The 17,104-nt window shown below is 35.1% G+C and overlaps 1 protein-coding gene across 4 annotated transcripts in view; it reads left to right on the top strand.

Moving 5' to 3' along the window:
- The window catches only part of MTBP (MDM2 binding protein), a 71,139-nt gene that overhangs the window by 26,677 nt on the left and 27,358 nt on the right, over positions 1-17,104 (top strand). For all 4 annotated transcript variants that reach the window (XM_054692005.1, XM_054692004.1, XM_037502205.2 and 1 more), the window contains exons 12-13: positions 12,484-12,657; positions 13,877-13,984. In XM_054692005.1, the coding sequence (XP_054547980.1) occupies positions 12,484-12,657; positions 13,877-13,984 (282 nt within the window). The remainder of the gene's footprint in view (positions 1-12,483; positions 12,658-13,876; positions 13,985-17,104) is intronic.

Here is a 17,104-nt window from a genome sequence, read left to right as displayed (position 1 = left end):
CGCCACCAGGAGAGGTCCCCCATAAACTTATTTTTAATCTTTAGTTAGCAGATAAGGAAATTGGGGCTTGAAGATGTTGCAGAGCCATTAATTAGCAAAATCTTAGTTCAAATCTTGGCTCTGCCAATGAATATTGATATAACTTCTCTAAGGATTTGAAATCAATATTTGTGTTCTTAACCACTGCATAGTGTTACTTCTCTATTCCATTCAAGATACCATAGTAATGAAGTTTTAATTTCTGTTGTAAAATCAGAGAATATTTAAGTCTAAATCCTAGTATTCCATAAAGTAATTAGAGCTCAAAATGTTAAATTTACTCGCATAAAGTCATAAAGCTAGTTAACACAACTAGTGTTCCTTAATACTTATGCTTCATTGTAATGACTTTTAAAACAAAAATTGGGACACTGATTTATTTAAGTCTTTTATGAACTGATAATTAGTTTTGGGGCCCACAATATGATGGGACTAAGAACTAGAATTGAGTCTACGAGGACTATTCTAGAAGAAATCTCTAGAAATGCCACAGAACCCCTCATTTGAAAATCAGTAGTTTACATAGTCTATATAGGGAATATGTGATAAAATGAAATCCATTTAGTAAATGTTGGACTTTTTTAAAGTATATCTATTGAGGATATGCTAGCTGCCAGCACTGTGTGTGTCTTAGGAGTCTGGGTTCATACCTCTACAGATGGATGTTATGGCACCGTGTCTACCACCACAGCTTTAGTAATCCTCAACCACAGTCCATTGGGTTCCTCCCGCTTTGCTTCTAACCCCACCATTGTCTTCTCTTGTAGCCTCAATTCTGCAGTCAGATTTCTAGGTTTGGTTTTAGTTGGTTTTCTGTGTTCTTTTGTTATGTTTCTTTATATTCTACATATGAGTGCAATCATTTAGTATTTGTCTTTCTCCTTATCACCTACATCACTTAGCACAATACCCTCCAGTTCTGTCCATGTTGTTGCAAATGGCAAGATTTCATTCATTCTTTATAACTGAATAGTATTCCATTTTGTATCTCTCTATTTTTTTTAAAGATTTATCCATTTATGCATACAAGAGCTGGGGCACAGGCCAGAGGTGAGGGGGGTGAGAGGATTCACCAGAGACAGTGAGAAACAGAACAGGCACACTGACCAAAGCAGCAGGCGAGTCAGGAGAGGTCTGCTGTGCCATCTGGGTTGCTCCCTGGCCGGCCGGGAATCGAACTCATGCTGTAGTGGCTGCAGACAGCTTTACAGGTTGCATCCTAACCCTTGTACCACTAGGGAGGCCCATTTTGTATCTATATTGCATCTCTAAATCTACTCATCTGTTGTTGGACACTTGCGTTGTTTCTTCTTGCACTGTACTATTATATGCAGTGTTTAGAAATAATAGCTTTAATTCTTCTCAATTCACAGGGAATAAATGTATGCCTGGGGATTTTCATTTATGCCAAAACAAAATCAGAAACAGATTTGCTGGATAGCAATAGAGTCAATTTCATAAAATCATGGCATAATATTTATTCATTTCTCAATATAATACGTTTCAGATTGATTAATATAAATCAGACATTAATATTTCCTAACTAAACTTGAACATATTCTAGATTATCTGTTATTTATTTTCCTCTTGTAACTTTCTCCAACTTTAAGTGGCAATTACGTTCAAGGTTCTCATTTTAAAGTACTTTATTGTATTTGAATTGACTATTAACTTAGGCTTTCCTTCTCTTTTGGGGGGCATTATTTTCAGTGCAACTTTTTGAAGATATTATGTGACTTGATGTGATTTTTAAAAAAAATTATCACGTCTTAAAATTTGGGAATTAATATTTGTAACTTCTGAATAATAAAAAGATATATATCACATGGTAGTCTTAGAAACCAGACTGTTGATTACTGATTAGTCTGTGTCATTAAGGGCTGATTAAGCTAGCACTTTGCAGTATTATTTTTATCTTAGAAGTAGAAACAAAATCAGATTGGACAGTGGATAATTAAGTTCTTTTCTATCCATAACACTTTCTGTATGGGAAATTATTTATCCTGTTGACAGAACTCTTTTGTTAAAAGCATAGTCAATTTTTAGCTAGTGTAAAAGTTTTTTTTTTTTTTTAATTTTTTAAAAAAGATTTATTTATTTATTTATTTGTACAAGTACTCGGTACAGTCAGAAGCACAGGAGGGCGAGCGGATTCACCAGAGCCAGAATGGGGAACAGAACAGGCAGACTGACGAAATACACTGCTGAGGGGAGCAGCGGGCGCAGCAAGAGAGGTCTATCGCACCATGTGGGACCTTCGCTGGCCGCCGGGGATGGAACTGGCGCTGCAGAGGCTGCGGGCAGCTTCACAGCCCAGCACTCAACCGCTGTGCCACCAGGGGAGGCCTCTAGTGTAAAAGTTTTAATAACCCCTTATAGTGGGTAACTTCTTATCCCTTTCACAGTGCTACTACGTAGTCTTTTCTCATCTCAAGATCACCTATCAGATCACATCAAAACTGTTTCCCTATTACCTGCCGAATTATATCCAGCTTTTCTCTACTGTTGCTCTACATATTACATTTCTTCCAAACTCATTTTTATAGTATTTCCTAAAACTATTTCCTCCTTTTACTCTTTTATGACCTTGTTGTTTATTTATACAGTCAGTTTGTGAGTCCTTCAGTCTGTCATACCTTTTATTTATTTATTTATTTATTTATTTATTTATTTGATTTATTTATTTAATTTTTTTTTAAGACCGAGCAGATATTATAGACTAATTTGAAGATAAGTGTGAATAAGACAGACTTGACTTCTGCTCTCTTGGAATTTATACTGTAACAGAGAATAGATAAGGAGAGGTGATTATAAGTCTTACTCATTACAGTTGTATTCAGTAGCACCTAGCTATCAATAAAAGCAATGTGTAAGAGCTGCTGCTTGAAACAGCAAGGTATGCAATTGTTATGCTACCATTGTGGCAAAAACAGTTAATTCATTTTGTGTGTATGTAAGCAATTACACATATTTGTTTGAATGTGTTAAATATTCAATTTTACAAAAAGATATTTTTATTGAGTAACACAAGTTACAGTAAGCACTGTTTTACATGCGGACCAGCATAAACAGAACAGTACTTGCCCTCAGGGGGCTTATGTCATGATGGGAGGCAGGAGGTTAGTTCTTCCCTTTTAGATAGCTTTATGTCTAAGGGTCTCAATTGTGGAGTGCCTTTGTTCCAAAATCATTTTCTCATGCAGAATCCAATTTGCCATCCTATCTAAAGTCGCAAATATACTCTATTCCTGACATCATGTCTATCTCCTCAGCTTGTATTTGTATATCAAAAAAATCAGTGAATATCAGCTATTGCTCACTGTTTGACCTAAAATAGAAAAACAGTGCCCCATTCAAAATACTCTTAAGCTAGGTAGTGAAAGAATAATTTTAAGTGATTTTTAGTGAAATTTCCAGAAGTACTATGATATTATAAGAAACACAAAATAAATATATGAAAAATGCAATTAACCCTATTGTATTTCTGAAGATTTCTATGTTTGAAACTTGTATTGACAAGCCAGTTTTATAATGGAAAGTGCTTGCCTGACTCACCATATGTTCAGAGTTTTTATGGAATTGTCAAAAAATGGGCATTTAATCATTGTCTAATTTGATATTACAAATGAGAAACCTAAGATAGAGAGAAATTAAGAAATTGCTTTACTGACAAAAGTAATACAATTTCTACCTATCTGGATGCATGTGTAGGTCATGCATGGTAATTTTACAATCCTGAGTTCTGTCCTTTATTGTATTTTATTTTTTTTAAAGATTTATTTTTATATAAGAATTGGGGTACAGGCCAGAGATGCAAGGGGGGAGAGGATTCGCCAGAGACAGAGCAGGGAACAGGACAGGCAGACGGACCAAAGTACACTGCTGAGAGGAGCAGTGGGTAAGATAGGAGAGGTCTGTCCCCCCATGTGGGTTTCTCCCTGGCTGGCTGGGAATCGAACTCGTGCTGCAGTGGTTGCGGATTGCTTCACAGGTTGTGTCTTTACCCCTGTGCCACCAGGGAGGCCCTCTTGCTTTATTTTTTTAATTGGAATTCTTTTGAAAGGAAAAAATTAAAGGTACTTTTGGGGAAAAAAAAATCATCTCTTACTGTTTTGCTGAGCATCTTCCACTAAAAATATTTTTTAAAGGGCTAGGCTAATATGAGCTGATAAAATGTTTTGAATTAATGAAGCATGTGCTCAGATCAAAAGTAATGAAAGTGTTTCAAAATAGTAAACTGAAACTAATAAGATTAAAATGACATAGCATAACTGATCCAGAAATAATTTCCATCTTGAAAGGCAGGTAAAGGGCCCTGAGAAAGATTTTTGAGAGAGATTTTGTTGGCAGAGACCACGTGTTCTTCAGTCAGCCACTATGTATTGTGTGCCTGCTGTGTGCAAGGCATGTTTCTAGGTGCAAGGAATTTAGGACTGAATATACTAACCAGTTTCATTGATGCTTTTACTGAACAGGGACACTGGACACCATACTCATTTTCTTCAGGTCTTCAAACATTCTTCAGGATAGACCATCTATATGTTAGCTCAATAAACAAAGCTCAATACATTTAAAATGATGATTTCTAATTTCATTTTCATGTAATTAGAAAATTAACAACAGAAAGAAATGTGTGAAATACTTCAAATATTTGGAAATTAAATAAAATACTAAGATAACATTCTTTTTTAAAAATTATTTTATTTTATATAATTTTTACATCATTTTTCATTTTTGCATAGTGTATGCATTTTCATTTTGGTTATATTCCCCATACAATTTCCACCCTCCTTATTCTGACCCTAATCCCTCTTCTTCTTACCCTCTCTTCCACCATTGTGTATCTCTGGTCTATAGTTGCTTGTTGATTTTGATTTTTACTTTATTACAATTAGTCTTTTTTCCTCTTCACTTATTTAGGTTTTCTAAATTCCTGCTATGAGTGAGACCATCCAGTATTTTTCTTTTTCTTTCTTACTTATTTTGCTGAGCATGATCCCTTCTAGCTCCATCCATGTTGCTGCAAACTGCATGTGTTTGTCTTTTTTGATTGCTGAGTAATATTCCATTATGTATATGTACCACATGTTCTTGATCCAGTCATCTATTTTTGGGCATTTGGGTTGTTTCCATAGCTTAGCTATTATAAATAGTGCTGTGATAAACATAGGGGTGCAGGTGCCCTTTTGAATTAATGTTTCTGTGTCCTTTGGGTAGAAAGTTTGTTCAATAAATGGTGCTGGAAAACTGGGTCGCTACATGCAAAAGAATGAAGCTTGACTACTACCTAACACCATGCACAAAAACCAACTCAAAATGGATTAAAGAACTAGACATAAAACCTGAAATCATGAAATATATAGAAGGAAATATAGGTGAAACTCTACCTGACATGCACCTCAAAAATATCTTTACGGACACATCACCCAAAGCAGTGATAGTGAAGGCAAAGATAAACAGCTGGGACTACATCAAATTAAAGAGCTTCTGTACAGCAAAAGAAATAATAACCAAAACAAAGAGAAACCCCACCGACTGGGAGAAAATTTTTGCACACAACACTAATGATAAAGGACTGATCACAAAAATCTACAAAGAGATGATGAGACTCAACAAAAACAAAATAATCCAGTCAAAAAATGGGCAGAAAAGCTAAAAAGTAACTTCTCCAAAGAGGATATGCAAAAATGCTCAACATACTTGTAATCAGGGAAAAGCAAATCAAAACTACCATGAGATACCATCTTACACCAGTGAGAATGGCACATATGTAAAAAAACTAACAACAACAAATGTTGGCGAGGATGTGGGGAAAAAGGAACTCTCCTGCACTGCTTGTGGAGTGCAAAATGGTCCAACCACTATGGAAAGCTGTGTGGAGATTCCTCAACCTTTTAAAGATAGAGCTTCCATATGATCCAGCAATTCCACTCCTAGGTATTTACCCTAAGTTAAATAACATTCTAAATAGCCCTTAGGCCAAAAAAGAAATCAAAGGATAAGTCAAAAACAGTTTTAACTGATTGAAAATAAAAACAAAATATCAAATTAATAGAAAACAACTAAAGCAGTCTTAAGAGAATCTTAAATGCTTTTCTTAAGGCAGAACAAAGATCTAAAGCCAATAATCCAAACATCAACCTCATGAAGCTAGAACAAAATCCAAATAAGTTGAAAGAAGAAAATTAGACCAACAATCAATGCATAAAATACTGAGAACTGCATCTAACAAAAGAAGTACAAGACTTTATATTGAAAACTACAAGGAACATTGAGAATAGTTAGAGAAGATACAATTAAATGGAGAGATATATCATGTCCGTAGGTTGGAACACTCAATATTATGAAGGTGGCACTTCTGTCCAAATTATCCTATAAATTCAGTCTAATCCCTAACAGAATTCTAGAAGGATTTTTCCTAGAAATTGACAAGCTGTTAAAAAATTTATATGGAATTGCAGAGGACCTAGAATAGCAAAAACTTTACCTAAATGTAGGCACTAAAACTATATGTGTAAAACTGAAGTGTAAAAGAAAAGCTGTAAGGAAACACACACCCATGGGACCAATCTATAAAAAGAAAAAAATCTTAAATTTATCAAAATTAAAAATATCCATTTTTTGATAAACACATAGTACATCGAAGTTTCAAAAAGAAATATACCTAACAATGGGCAGAAGTATATATTCAAAATTTCTTAATTAAAATTGTGTAAGGAAACAACCCAGTTAATAAGTGGGTGAAAGGTTTGATTAGACATTTCACTGTAGATATATGACTAAGAAAGCACATGAAAGATGTTCAATGTCATTAGATTTTTGAGAAAGTAAATTAAAACCACAATGCAATTCTACAATAAACTCACCAGAATAGCTGTAACTGAAAGTAGTGGCTATCAGATGTTGAGAGGATGTGGATTAATTGCAAATTTCACACATTGTTGGTAAGCATGTAAAATGGTATAGCTCCTATGGAGAACAGTTTGGCAGTTAACCTTACCCTGAACTATACAATCCAGCATATCTATTCCTAGGTATTTATCCAGAAGAAATGGAAACATGTTCACACAAACACTTGAAAGCTAATATTTATAAAGATAATACTCATAACAACTTAGAATTGGAAACTGCAAATATCTGTGAACTAGTGATTAGATAAGTACAGTTTGTTTTGTCCATGCAGTAGAATATTCCTCAGCAATATAAAGACATGGAAAGTATTGGGTGTACCCAAGTATGCTAAGTTTATAAAATCAGGTTTACTTACATGATTTCATTTATGTGAAATTTCTATAAAAGGCAAAAGAAGACAGAAAGTAGATCAGTGGTTACTTGAGGCCATGGTTAGGAAGGGAGATATACTACAAAGAGATAATGTAGGTTTTCCAAAACTGGATTATGGTGAATTGATGTGCAATTGTATAATTTCCTTACATTGATCTGACTTAGACATAGATGTATATACATACATGTACATATACACATGTACATATACCTGCAAATTATACCTTATTGAAATCTTTTTTTTTTTTTTGAGAAATCACCTGAAAGCCCCTAGACGTAAATGCAGAGTTCTGTTTCTACTTCTATTTCAGTGATTCCCAACACCAGCTTACATTAGAATCACCTTCACAGAGATTGAGAAAAAAAAAAAAAAAGGAAAGAAAGTCAAGCTGGATCCTCTCTGAGAATCCTTTAATCCAGATCTGTGGGCAGGCAACCAGGGCCTCAATAGTTTATAAAGCACCCCCATGTCTCAATGTGCTCCCAAGATGAAGAACCTCGCCTAGTGAGTTCTCTAAACCCTAGGCTAGAGACCCACTTCTAGTGAAGAGAGCCCTTCAGATACTTTCAGGTAGAAAGAGGATTAAGAGTCATATACAGTGTTATAAAAAATGTTACCTCAATGAAAGTAATAAAAAGCCAATGGATACAACTCAGATTTTCTAAGTAAAAATTGAATTTATTATGAAAAAAAGAACAATCAAGATTTGAGAACTTTAACTCCTTAGATAGAAAATGTGGGTAATTTTTAGTGTATCTCACAAATTTGTTTGAACTAACAATTGGTAGTGAAGGTAAACACTATACGCTCTGCCTTAGCTCTTTCTTATTCGGTCCAGTCTGAAGTATTTTCTGTTTGTATGAAACAATAAAGAGGTCATTGTTCATAATAGTAATATCTTGAATTATCTTCTCAATACCTCCTTTATTCCTTTTAGCTTTCAAATTGTGTATTTTATTGTGTTGCGATTAAGAGAAAATGTATATAGCTTGTGATCCTAAACTTACTGTTTAAAATAGTCCTGGTGGAAATAATAAATCCATCTGCAGTTTTGTAATCTTCACAATTGGAGGCTTCATACACCTATTCAACAATCTATCATTTCTTAAACCATTTTAGATTCTTGCTAGAAGTGAGCAACTAGTATTTTCTTGGACAGCCTGAGTGGTAGTTAAGTTCTATGCTTGATCATTCAAAGTTTAGTCTGAGGAATGAGGTGGGAGGCAAACACACTCTTTGGAAAATGCTTTATGAATATGAAGTAATTTGTTGTTTTTGTTGTGCTACCCCCGTTGACCCTACAGGCCATTTCAAAAATTGCTTCTAAGTTGTTTGATCAGTGATACCATTGTTGGAAAGTATGTATCCTCCTAAAATGTATACATTGAAAACTGAATTTTGTTTTATATAATATTGGGCATGATTATCAAAATAATTGATATTTTATTGATTCTTAAGGAATGTATATAATTCGGAATGTATATAATTCTTGTCAGTATATCAGAACATTCACTTAACTTGAATATTCTATTCCCTGATCACCCTGCATATTTTTAATTATACCATATGGACTATGATATATGGATTATTGCCCCTTCATATTATGATTTTGTTCATATTATGATACTGTTGAGCTGTTCCAGTAAAAGTGATTTCTTACAGTTAAGAATCCTGAGAACCTTATTGATATAGCACTTGATTTTTCTTGGACTAGAATTTTGTTGCTAATGAAGTTAATAATGAGACATGTTTTCATAACTAGTTTATACATTATTTGAATATTTGATACAACTAGCAAACACTTGTACTTTCTTCTTTTCCTCCTCCTACTTTACCTTTATAGTACATCCAAAATGGATGTTTGTTTTTGATGGAAATGGGCATGCAAGCCAATCAAGCTAAGTTGATAGTCTTAAGAATCACAGCTGAAAATACGGAGAAATTTTGTGTTAAAATCATTTCCTCTTATTTCTTTAGGAAGAGCTAGAAGAGTTGAATAACTATGCTAATTGTAAATCTGTTAGTCTCTGTGGTGTTTACTAAAAAGTTATTTAATAAGTCTTCAATTAACAGTTGACAGATCTGGAACAATGTTTTTTAAATGACTGCATAGTCACTGTGTTAGGGGAGTTCTTTAAAATAAATATTTTTCTTTTGAGGAAAATAAGCTTGTTGTAATTATAAGCTTCAGTGATTAAAGTGCTAATAAAAGGTGATAGGATTTAAAATGAATGTGAAAAGGATGTCATGGTTTGAAGAGACACATATAACTTGAGTTTGCAAAATGCTAAGTTAGTATATTAATTAAGGTCACTGTAACTCTTGGCAGACCTTAGTTTCAAATACAGCTGGTAGCAGCAAGTGACTTTCCTTTCTAATAACCATTATTTAAATTCCTTTTATAAGATCAGTATGTAACAAGGATTAATCTCTCTATTGTAAGCTAATTGCAAAAGAAATAATTTTGGTATTTCATGGTTGTTTGATAGATCAACTTTAACCCACAGTATGTTTGTTTATATCTATGAAATAAGGTATTGTAATAAAGTTATAGATTTTTTCTTAGTCTATATTTGCACATATATACAAATAGATTTATACATATATAGACACACATATATATCCTAAAATCCTAGGACCTTTTCTTGTGAGCAGAACCCTACATTTGTTTGTGGGTGACACAAACAAATAATCATAAATTTAAAAGAAGCAGTTCTGTTCAGATATAATTTACAAAACCATAAAATTCAACCATTTCAAGTATATGGTTCTAAGGATTTTAGTTTATTTGCAGAGTTGTGCAGCCACAATAAATTTTAGAGTTTTTCATCACATGAAAATTCAACTCCATGTCAACAACTCCCTGTTCCTATCACCTGCTTATTCTACCAACTTTTCCACAACCACTAATCTAGTTTGGTCTGTAAAGATTTGTCTGTTATGGACATTTAATGCAAGTGTAGTTGCACAGTGTAGTTTTAATGAATAACTTCTTTCATGTACGTGTTTTCAAGGTTTCAGGATTTCAACTACTCGACTCTTCTGTGCTGGGGCAGTTCTAGAGCAGTTCTAGGTGATAAGTAAGTGAGTATGAGTAGTTGCAGTCCAGTAAAACTATTTACAAAATCAGGCAGTGGCGCAGATTTGGCAGAGGCTAGGGAGTGAGGAGGTGGGGAAGTGGGTGGGAGCTGTAGGTCATTGGCTTTCTGATTTTTGCTGCTTGTTCTTAATTACTCGATAAGCCTCTTTTTTGCTGTTTCCTTTGGCATCTAGTTTCCATACTACAGACTTTCTTCAAAGTCCAGTAGTGTTTTGCTGCCTGCCATATTTAAGAGAGAGCACAAGAAACCTGATTAGAAAATTTGAGCACTGGGTAGAGCTTGTTGACCACTGTGATCTTAATTTTAATGATCTAATAATTTATCATTAGCTCTGGCTGTGCCATCACGTTAGATAGCCCCCCAGTGTTGGGATTCCTCAGTCTCCTGTAGGACTGACCACATTTCTACAAGCAGGCCAGTTCTTAACTTTCTACAGAGAATAAACCAATAGTCTTCTGAGCTGAGGAAAGGAAAATCATTTGCCTGGATAGGAAAGGTCAGGAAACCAAGCTAGTTCTCAAACAGACTTTCAACTTATCTTCCTGTTTCACTTCACCTTCGTTTTGCTTCCAAGTTGCCTGTAGCCATCACCCCGAAGTCTCTTGTTGGGTGTTTGTAGTATAATTATGCTTCTTGTCTGTTTTCTCCACTCTACTGTTTTCCTAATTTTCCTTAGCACTGACGTGACTGAGGTCTGTTCCCAGTTGTTCATCTCCTTTCCCGCTTCCCTTCTGGTAATTACTAATTTGCTCTTATAATCAAAAAAAAGTTTGTTTTGTTATATTTACTTCATTCTTTTTGCTTTCTTCTTTCAGTATCATGTATGAGTGAAATCATACTGTGTTTTGGATTTCTTCATTTGACTGATTTCACTAAGATTTATGCTTTTTATGTTTTTTAAATATCTTTATTCTCTTTTCATGGAACTTCAGGAGATAGTGAAAATAAATGCTATGTCCAATTCACTATCTTCAACAAAAAGTACTCTGCTACTCTTTTTAATGTGTCACAGTTTTTCTTCAACCTTCACTGTAACCCTCACTTGATTTGTTTTTAAAATACACTAGAAGCTGGACCTCCCCTGGTGGCGCAGCGGTTGAGCGCTAGGCTGCGAGGCTGCCTGCAGCCTCTGCAGCGCTGGTTCGTTCCCTGGCCGCCGGCGAGGGTCCCACAAAAAAAAAAAAAAAAACGCTAGAAGCTATCTTAACTGACCTTCATGTAAGTGGCATGCCAGATTAATGCATGTTCTCTATTCCCTCTGTAAAATACATTACGGATGCCCACTGCAAGACACAAAAAGCTGCTCTTCAGTAGATCTGTACAGCTTTCGTCCCACCAGTTGGCTTGTGTATTCTTGTAGGGGTAGATTTATTCCCCTGTGAAGATACGAAGCTGGAAATAGTAGTTGACATATTATGGCTATGTTACATAAGATCCATATTCTTGGAATTCTAGTGAGCCACCTCAAGAGTTAATGAGTAAATGGGCCTCCCCGGTGGCACAGTGGTTGAGCGCTGAGTTGCAAAGCTGCCTGCGGCCTCTGCAGCGCTGGTTCGACCCCGGCTGCTCCCCAGCCACTGGAGGAGGGTCCCACATGGCGCGCAGACCTCTCCTGCCGCCCGCTGCTCCCCTCAGCAGTGTGCTTCGGTCCTTCTGCCTGCTCTGCTCCCCGCTCTGGCTCTGGTGAATTCTCTCGCCCTCCCGCGCTTCTGACTGTACCCAGTGCATGTATAAACAAAACAAACAAACAAACAAACAAATAAATAAATAACATGCCTCTATTAAAAAAAAAAAAAAAAAAGAAAAAAAAAGAGTTAATGAGTGAATGTACATAGATTTAATTTAAAGTAAAATGTTTATAGTTTGTATCATTATTGTTATGATTCTCTGCATTTATGGCTGCCTTGGTTAAATGAACAATTACTGGCCCCAAATGTATTGGAAAAGAGCTTGCTTTAAAATAACATAGAAATATTATACCCTGTGGGTTAGTGTATGATATTGCCATGTTACTTGCTGAATTTTCACATGCTTCGCAAAATAATTGTTTTTGTTTAGTTCCAGATGTTGAAGTGAAAGGAGAGTGTTCTAGCTATTATCTGTTGTTACAAGGGAATGGTAGTAGAAAATGTAAAGCCACATTGATTTATTCAGCCAACCAGATCAATGGCTCATTTGCACTCAGTCTAATTCATGGAAAGATGAAAGCAAGGACAGAAGAAGCTGAACTGAGTAAGTGTTAACTTTAAGTGGAAAATGTTTTTACATTTGTCTGTGTTCATATTAATTTGTGATTTTTTTAAATGAACTTATTTTCCCCAAACTCCATTTGACTTTTAATAAATTTACCTTTTATTATTATTATTATTATTATTATTATTTTTGCATTTTAAAAGGACAGGTTTATTAGGTAATGGAGAAAGAAAAAGAGAGGCACCTGCATAGTCACAGGCAAATTTACCTTTTATTTTAAACATACTGTATTTGAACAATTTAGAGTGAAGAGAATTCATTTCACTTTATAGTAAAATTTAGTAGGTCAGCCATCAATTTCAAATAGGAAAGGTTTAGTATTTTTTACTTTAAACACATTATTTTTCTGTAATTTATTTATCATTTTATCTCAGAACAAGCATCTTGTTCTGTTTAATTGTTCATCTTTTCTCTACAACCTCTGTGTTTGTTTATATACAGTTGCATGGCAAACTACCCCAAAATGTTATGATTATGTCTCCTCTCCTAGTCCAGCGTTGACTGGCTCAGCTGGATGTGTCTGTTTTGAAGTCCTACACTTGACTGCAGTCACATACAACTGAGACTCCAGCCATTTGAAGACTTAACAGGACTTAATGTGTGAGGTGGCTTCTTTACCCCAGCACCTGGTTAGGATGGCTGGAACAAGTGAGAGCTGACTGTCTCCTGGTGTGCTCTTTCCTGAGGCCAACCTGAGCTTCCTCACCAACTTCATAGTCTCAGGGTAGTCTTATTTCACTAAGAACAGTTGTTTTAAGAAGCTTGGAGGCTCTCTGTGACCTAGAAGTCATTCAGTGCCACTTTGATCATATCTAGTTGTTTACATGGGATCAGCCTGGATTCATTGTGGAAGAGCTATGTGTGAGTAGCAGGAAATATTGTTCATAGGGAGGGAGACTGGCCGCTATCCCCAGCTGTGTTTTGTGTGGGAGTTTCAAAAGCTGAGCAGGTCAGGTGGAAGATAATGTGATGGAGGGAACAGAAACCCTGTTATTTAAATATTTAAGAACTGTGTCAAAGTTTAAAATATGAAGTAATTTAGTATGCTTGTTTTCTACAACCTAACTGTTGTTCTTTACTTTGAAATCTGCAAGATCAAGAGATATATAATTGACTTTTAAAACATTTCCTGGGACCTGAACATTAATTGTTGTCATAGATCATCTTTAATACTAATTTTTTTTTGTTTGTTTCTCAGGCTTCCCTTTTGACTTATTGCCACTTCCACATTTTTCTGGGGAGCAGCTTATACAGAGAGAGAAAGAGTTAGCTGATGTTCAAGCCTTGGCTTTGAAAGAATGTCTGAGTAAGTAACAATTTATATATTTCTTCCCCCTGTAAATACTGGCTTGTTGAGACATAATGCATTGTTGTTTTCACACTTTTTCTTATACACTTTGTCTTTTAGGTGTTAAACTCATTTGTAGAACTATTTTTGATAGAAATGATATAAAGTAGTAAAAAAACTTTTAACTGAATGCCGGGAAAGATACCTAAGTTTTGTTATTCTGGTTAGTATCTAGTTAGTATCAATCTACACACACACACACACACACACACACACACACGGTTATAAATGGAGAATATAGACAGTAAATAGAAGAAAATGGAAATCCAGAGAAGTTTACATATTAACTTGAGCTTTGATTTTGACTTTAATCATGTTCATCAATAGTAATAACTATATGAGCACATTTCACCTATTTCAAGGACAAATTAGACAGTTTCAATAAAGGTAGTACATGTTAAAAACCAAGAAAAACATAAATATTGAACTATTAGTATTTTTGTGGGTAGAAAACCTATATCCAAACCTTAAACCCCAATATTATTCACTTCTTGACTTTGTTTTATCCTACCAAACCCACTTCAGCCCCTGATTCCTCGCAATAAGCCTTCTGTAGCTTTTTATAACTCGGTTCTTTTCACTTACCCCCACTCTTTCATCTTCACCTCTCCCTTACCCTTCCAACCAGAAAAGCTGCCAGGGTAGAAGAACAGGCAGCTCTCTGAAGCTGGTGCATGCATGCATCTCTCCTTTGAGTAGGAAGAGTTAACCTCAGTCAGGCCATCTCTGCTGCTTGGTTGGGAAGGGAAATGCTAACAGCTCTAACTAGGTTGCTGCGAACAGGTGTGACTGGAAGCTCTGCCTTGGCAAGGGGGAAGTGGCAATGCTAATAAGCACTTAAAATGTACAAATACCAGCAACTGTAAGGATGCTACAGTGGTTGCCAAAGGGCAAGGGACAAGGGCAGGTAGAGGCCTGAAGTGGAAGGAAATCTTAGTGCAAGTAGCTGCCAGATTCACCAGCATACCCATGAAATGATCAATTTGCAATCTGAAGCATTAAATCTTGATTAAAATTAATGATCCAGTTAATCTATTTATGATGGAAATACTTGCTGAACCAATCTCTTCCCTAGCCAGAGAATTAATATACAATATTATTAAGGTACTTTTTATTTTTTTAATTTTTTTTTGCATAGAAGAACTGGGGTATAGGCCAGAGGTATAGGAAGGGAAGTGAGAGGATCCATCAGAGTGGGGAGCAGAACAGGGGATTTACTGAAATACAATGCTAAGGGGAACAGCTGGGAGACGGGAGAGGTCTGCTGCACCATATGGGTCAGCTCCCTGGCTGGGCATCAAACTCAGGCCACAGTGATGGATCATCAGGGTGAGAGTGCTGAGACTTAACCCCTAGGCCACCAGGGAGGCCCCTAAGACACTTTGTTTTTTTAAATGGCACATAAATAACATTTCTGTTAGTTTAATTTTTTAGAATATATTTTCATTAGTGTTACTCAGTCTTAAAAATATATCTAATACTATTGGAATGGTATATAACATCTGTAATTTTATAGTATCTATTTTACTTGACTTTTAATAATTGATAGCTTTCTTGTATTTGGAAATATTTAGTATGTTGTTCCATTGATTTTCAAAAAATATAAGTATGCTAAATAATTTTAAATAAAAGACTTTTTCAGTCTGATGTAAAACAAACACCATAAGAGCACATGGTTATTTTGCTCCAGTATTTTATGGTCACTGTTGTGAGTACCCAAATCTTTTTTAATTTTATAGAAAATAGTGCAAACCTGATTGATGCTCATCCTGCTGACATATAAGATACTCATCTCTAAACTAAACACTTTTAGATAACTCATCCTCAATTATGTGCTTTCCAAAGAATAGTATTATTTTACTGGTCCATTTTTAGACATTAGTGTGCAAACTCATTTGTGTAGGGATTTTTTTTTTTTTTCACCAAGGTAAATTATCTCCTGCTGATAACCCTATTAAACTAAATATTTCTCCCTCTGTTTTTCAGCCATCAAGGTCAGTATCAAGTCTTACCTGCTCTCCAGATTTTCCAATATTGTAATATAATTGACAGTTTTAATAAGCATAGGTCACTTTTATTATTTAAGCATATATTTAGCATTATTAAAAATATAGGGCTAATTTCTGAAGCACAGTTCTTATGCATCTTTCAGATGAAAGCAAAACATTGATAACCTTTTGTTTTAGGTGGCTCCCAGCAGATCGTGTAGAAAATAAAAAGCAATGAGGCACCAAGGAGCTATAATGAAAGCAGCATATATTACAACTCTTTTGCTTTGCCATCACTAATGTTCTTAACTACAGAAATCATGTTTTATTTATCTTGGATCAGAATTGGACTAACCTTACCAATATTCACGTTGGTAAGGTGGCATTTTACAAGGTGTTTATCATAAAACTGATGTTCTAAAGTAGAACCTTGAGAGACTGGCTACTTCTCAGCCTACTCTTGCATTATGTATGTACCAACCACATGTAGTGTAGTGTGATGTGCTTTACATTCTCAGTCTAAGGGTATAGTACTGAGTTTTTCAGGCAGTACATACTTGATAAATATTGAATTCTCTCTGAATATATAGCTTACTACTTTACTATGGAAAAAACCATTATTAGTCGAGTGTTTTTTAAATGAAATAATTTTATAAAAATAATGCATGAATATAGTTAATAAATTCAAATGGCACTGTAAATCTTAAAATGAAAAACAGTGGTGCCCTACCCACTCCTCTCCTCTCTCTTTCTATCTCTACCTGTAGGCAGCTACTTTCAGCTCTTCCAGCTGGTTTTCCTGACATTCGCAGTTTGTCAGTAATATTTGTATGTGTGTGTGTTACTATTTCTTGATTTACTACTTGCAGACATTATCTTAACATCTAAATATGGAAAATAAAGGCTTAGCTTTCCCACATCATCTTCACTTTCTTTTTCTACCTTTTATACAGTAAGTCATAAATTTTGGTTAAATCAATGGTCAGTTTTTTTTTTTTTTTTTAAAGATTTACTTATTTATTTATACAAGCACTGGGTACAGTCAGAAGCGCGGGAGGGTGGGAGAATTCATCAGAGCCAGAGTAGGGAA

The sequence above is a fragment of the Talpa occidentalis genome, unplaced genomic scaffold, assembly GCF_014898055.3.
Source record: "Talpa occidentalis isolate TD23 unplaced genomic scaffold, MPIMG_talOcc4v2.1, whole genome shotgun sequence".
NCBI classification, from domain to species: domain Eukaryota; kingdom Metazoa; phylum Chordata; class Mammalia; order Eulipotyphla; family Talpidae; genus Talpa; species Talpa occidentalis.
Note: the sequence above shows the minus strand (reverse complement) of the source record. Positions and strands in the feature narration are given on the sequence as shown.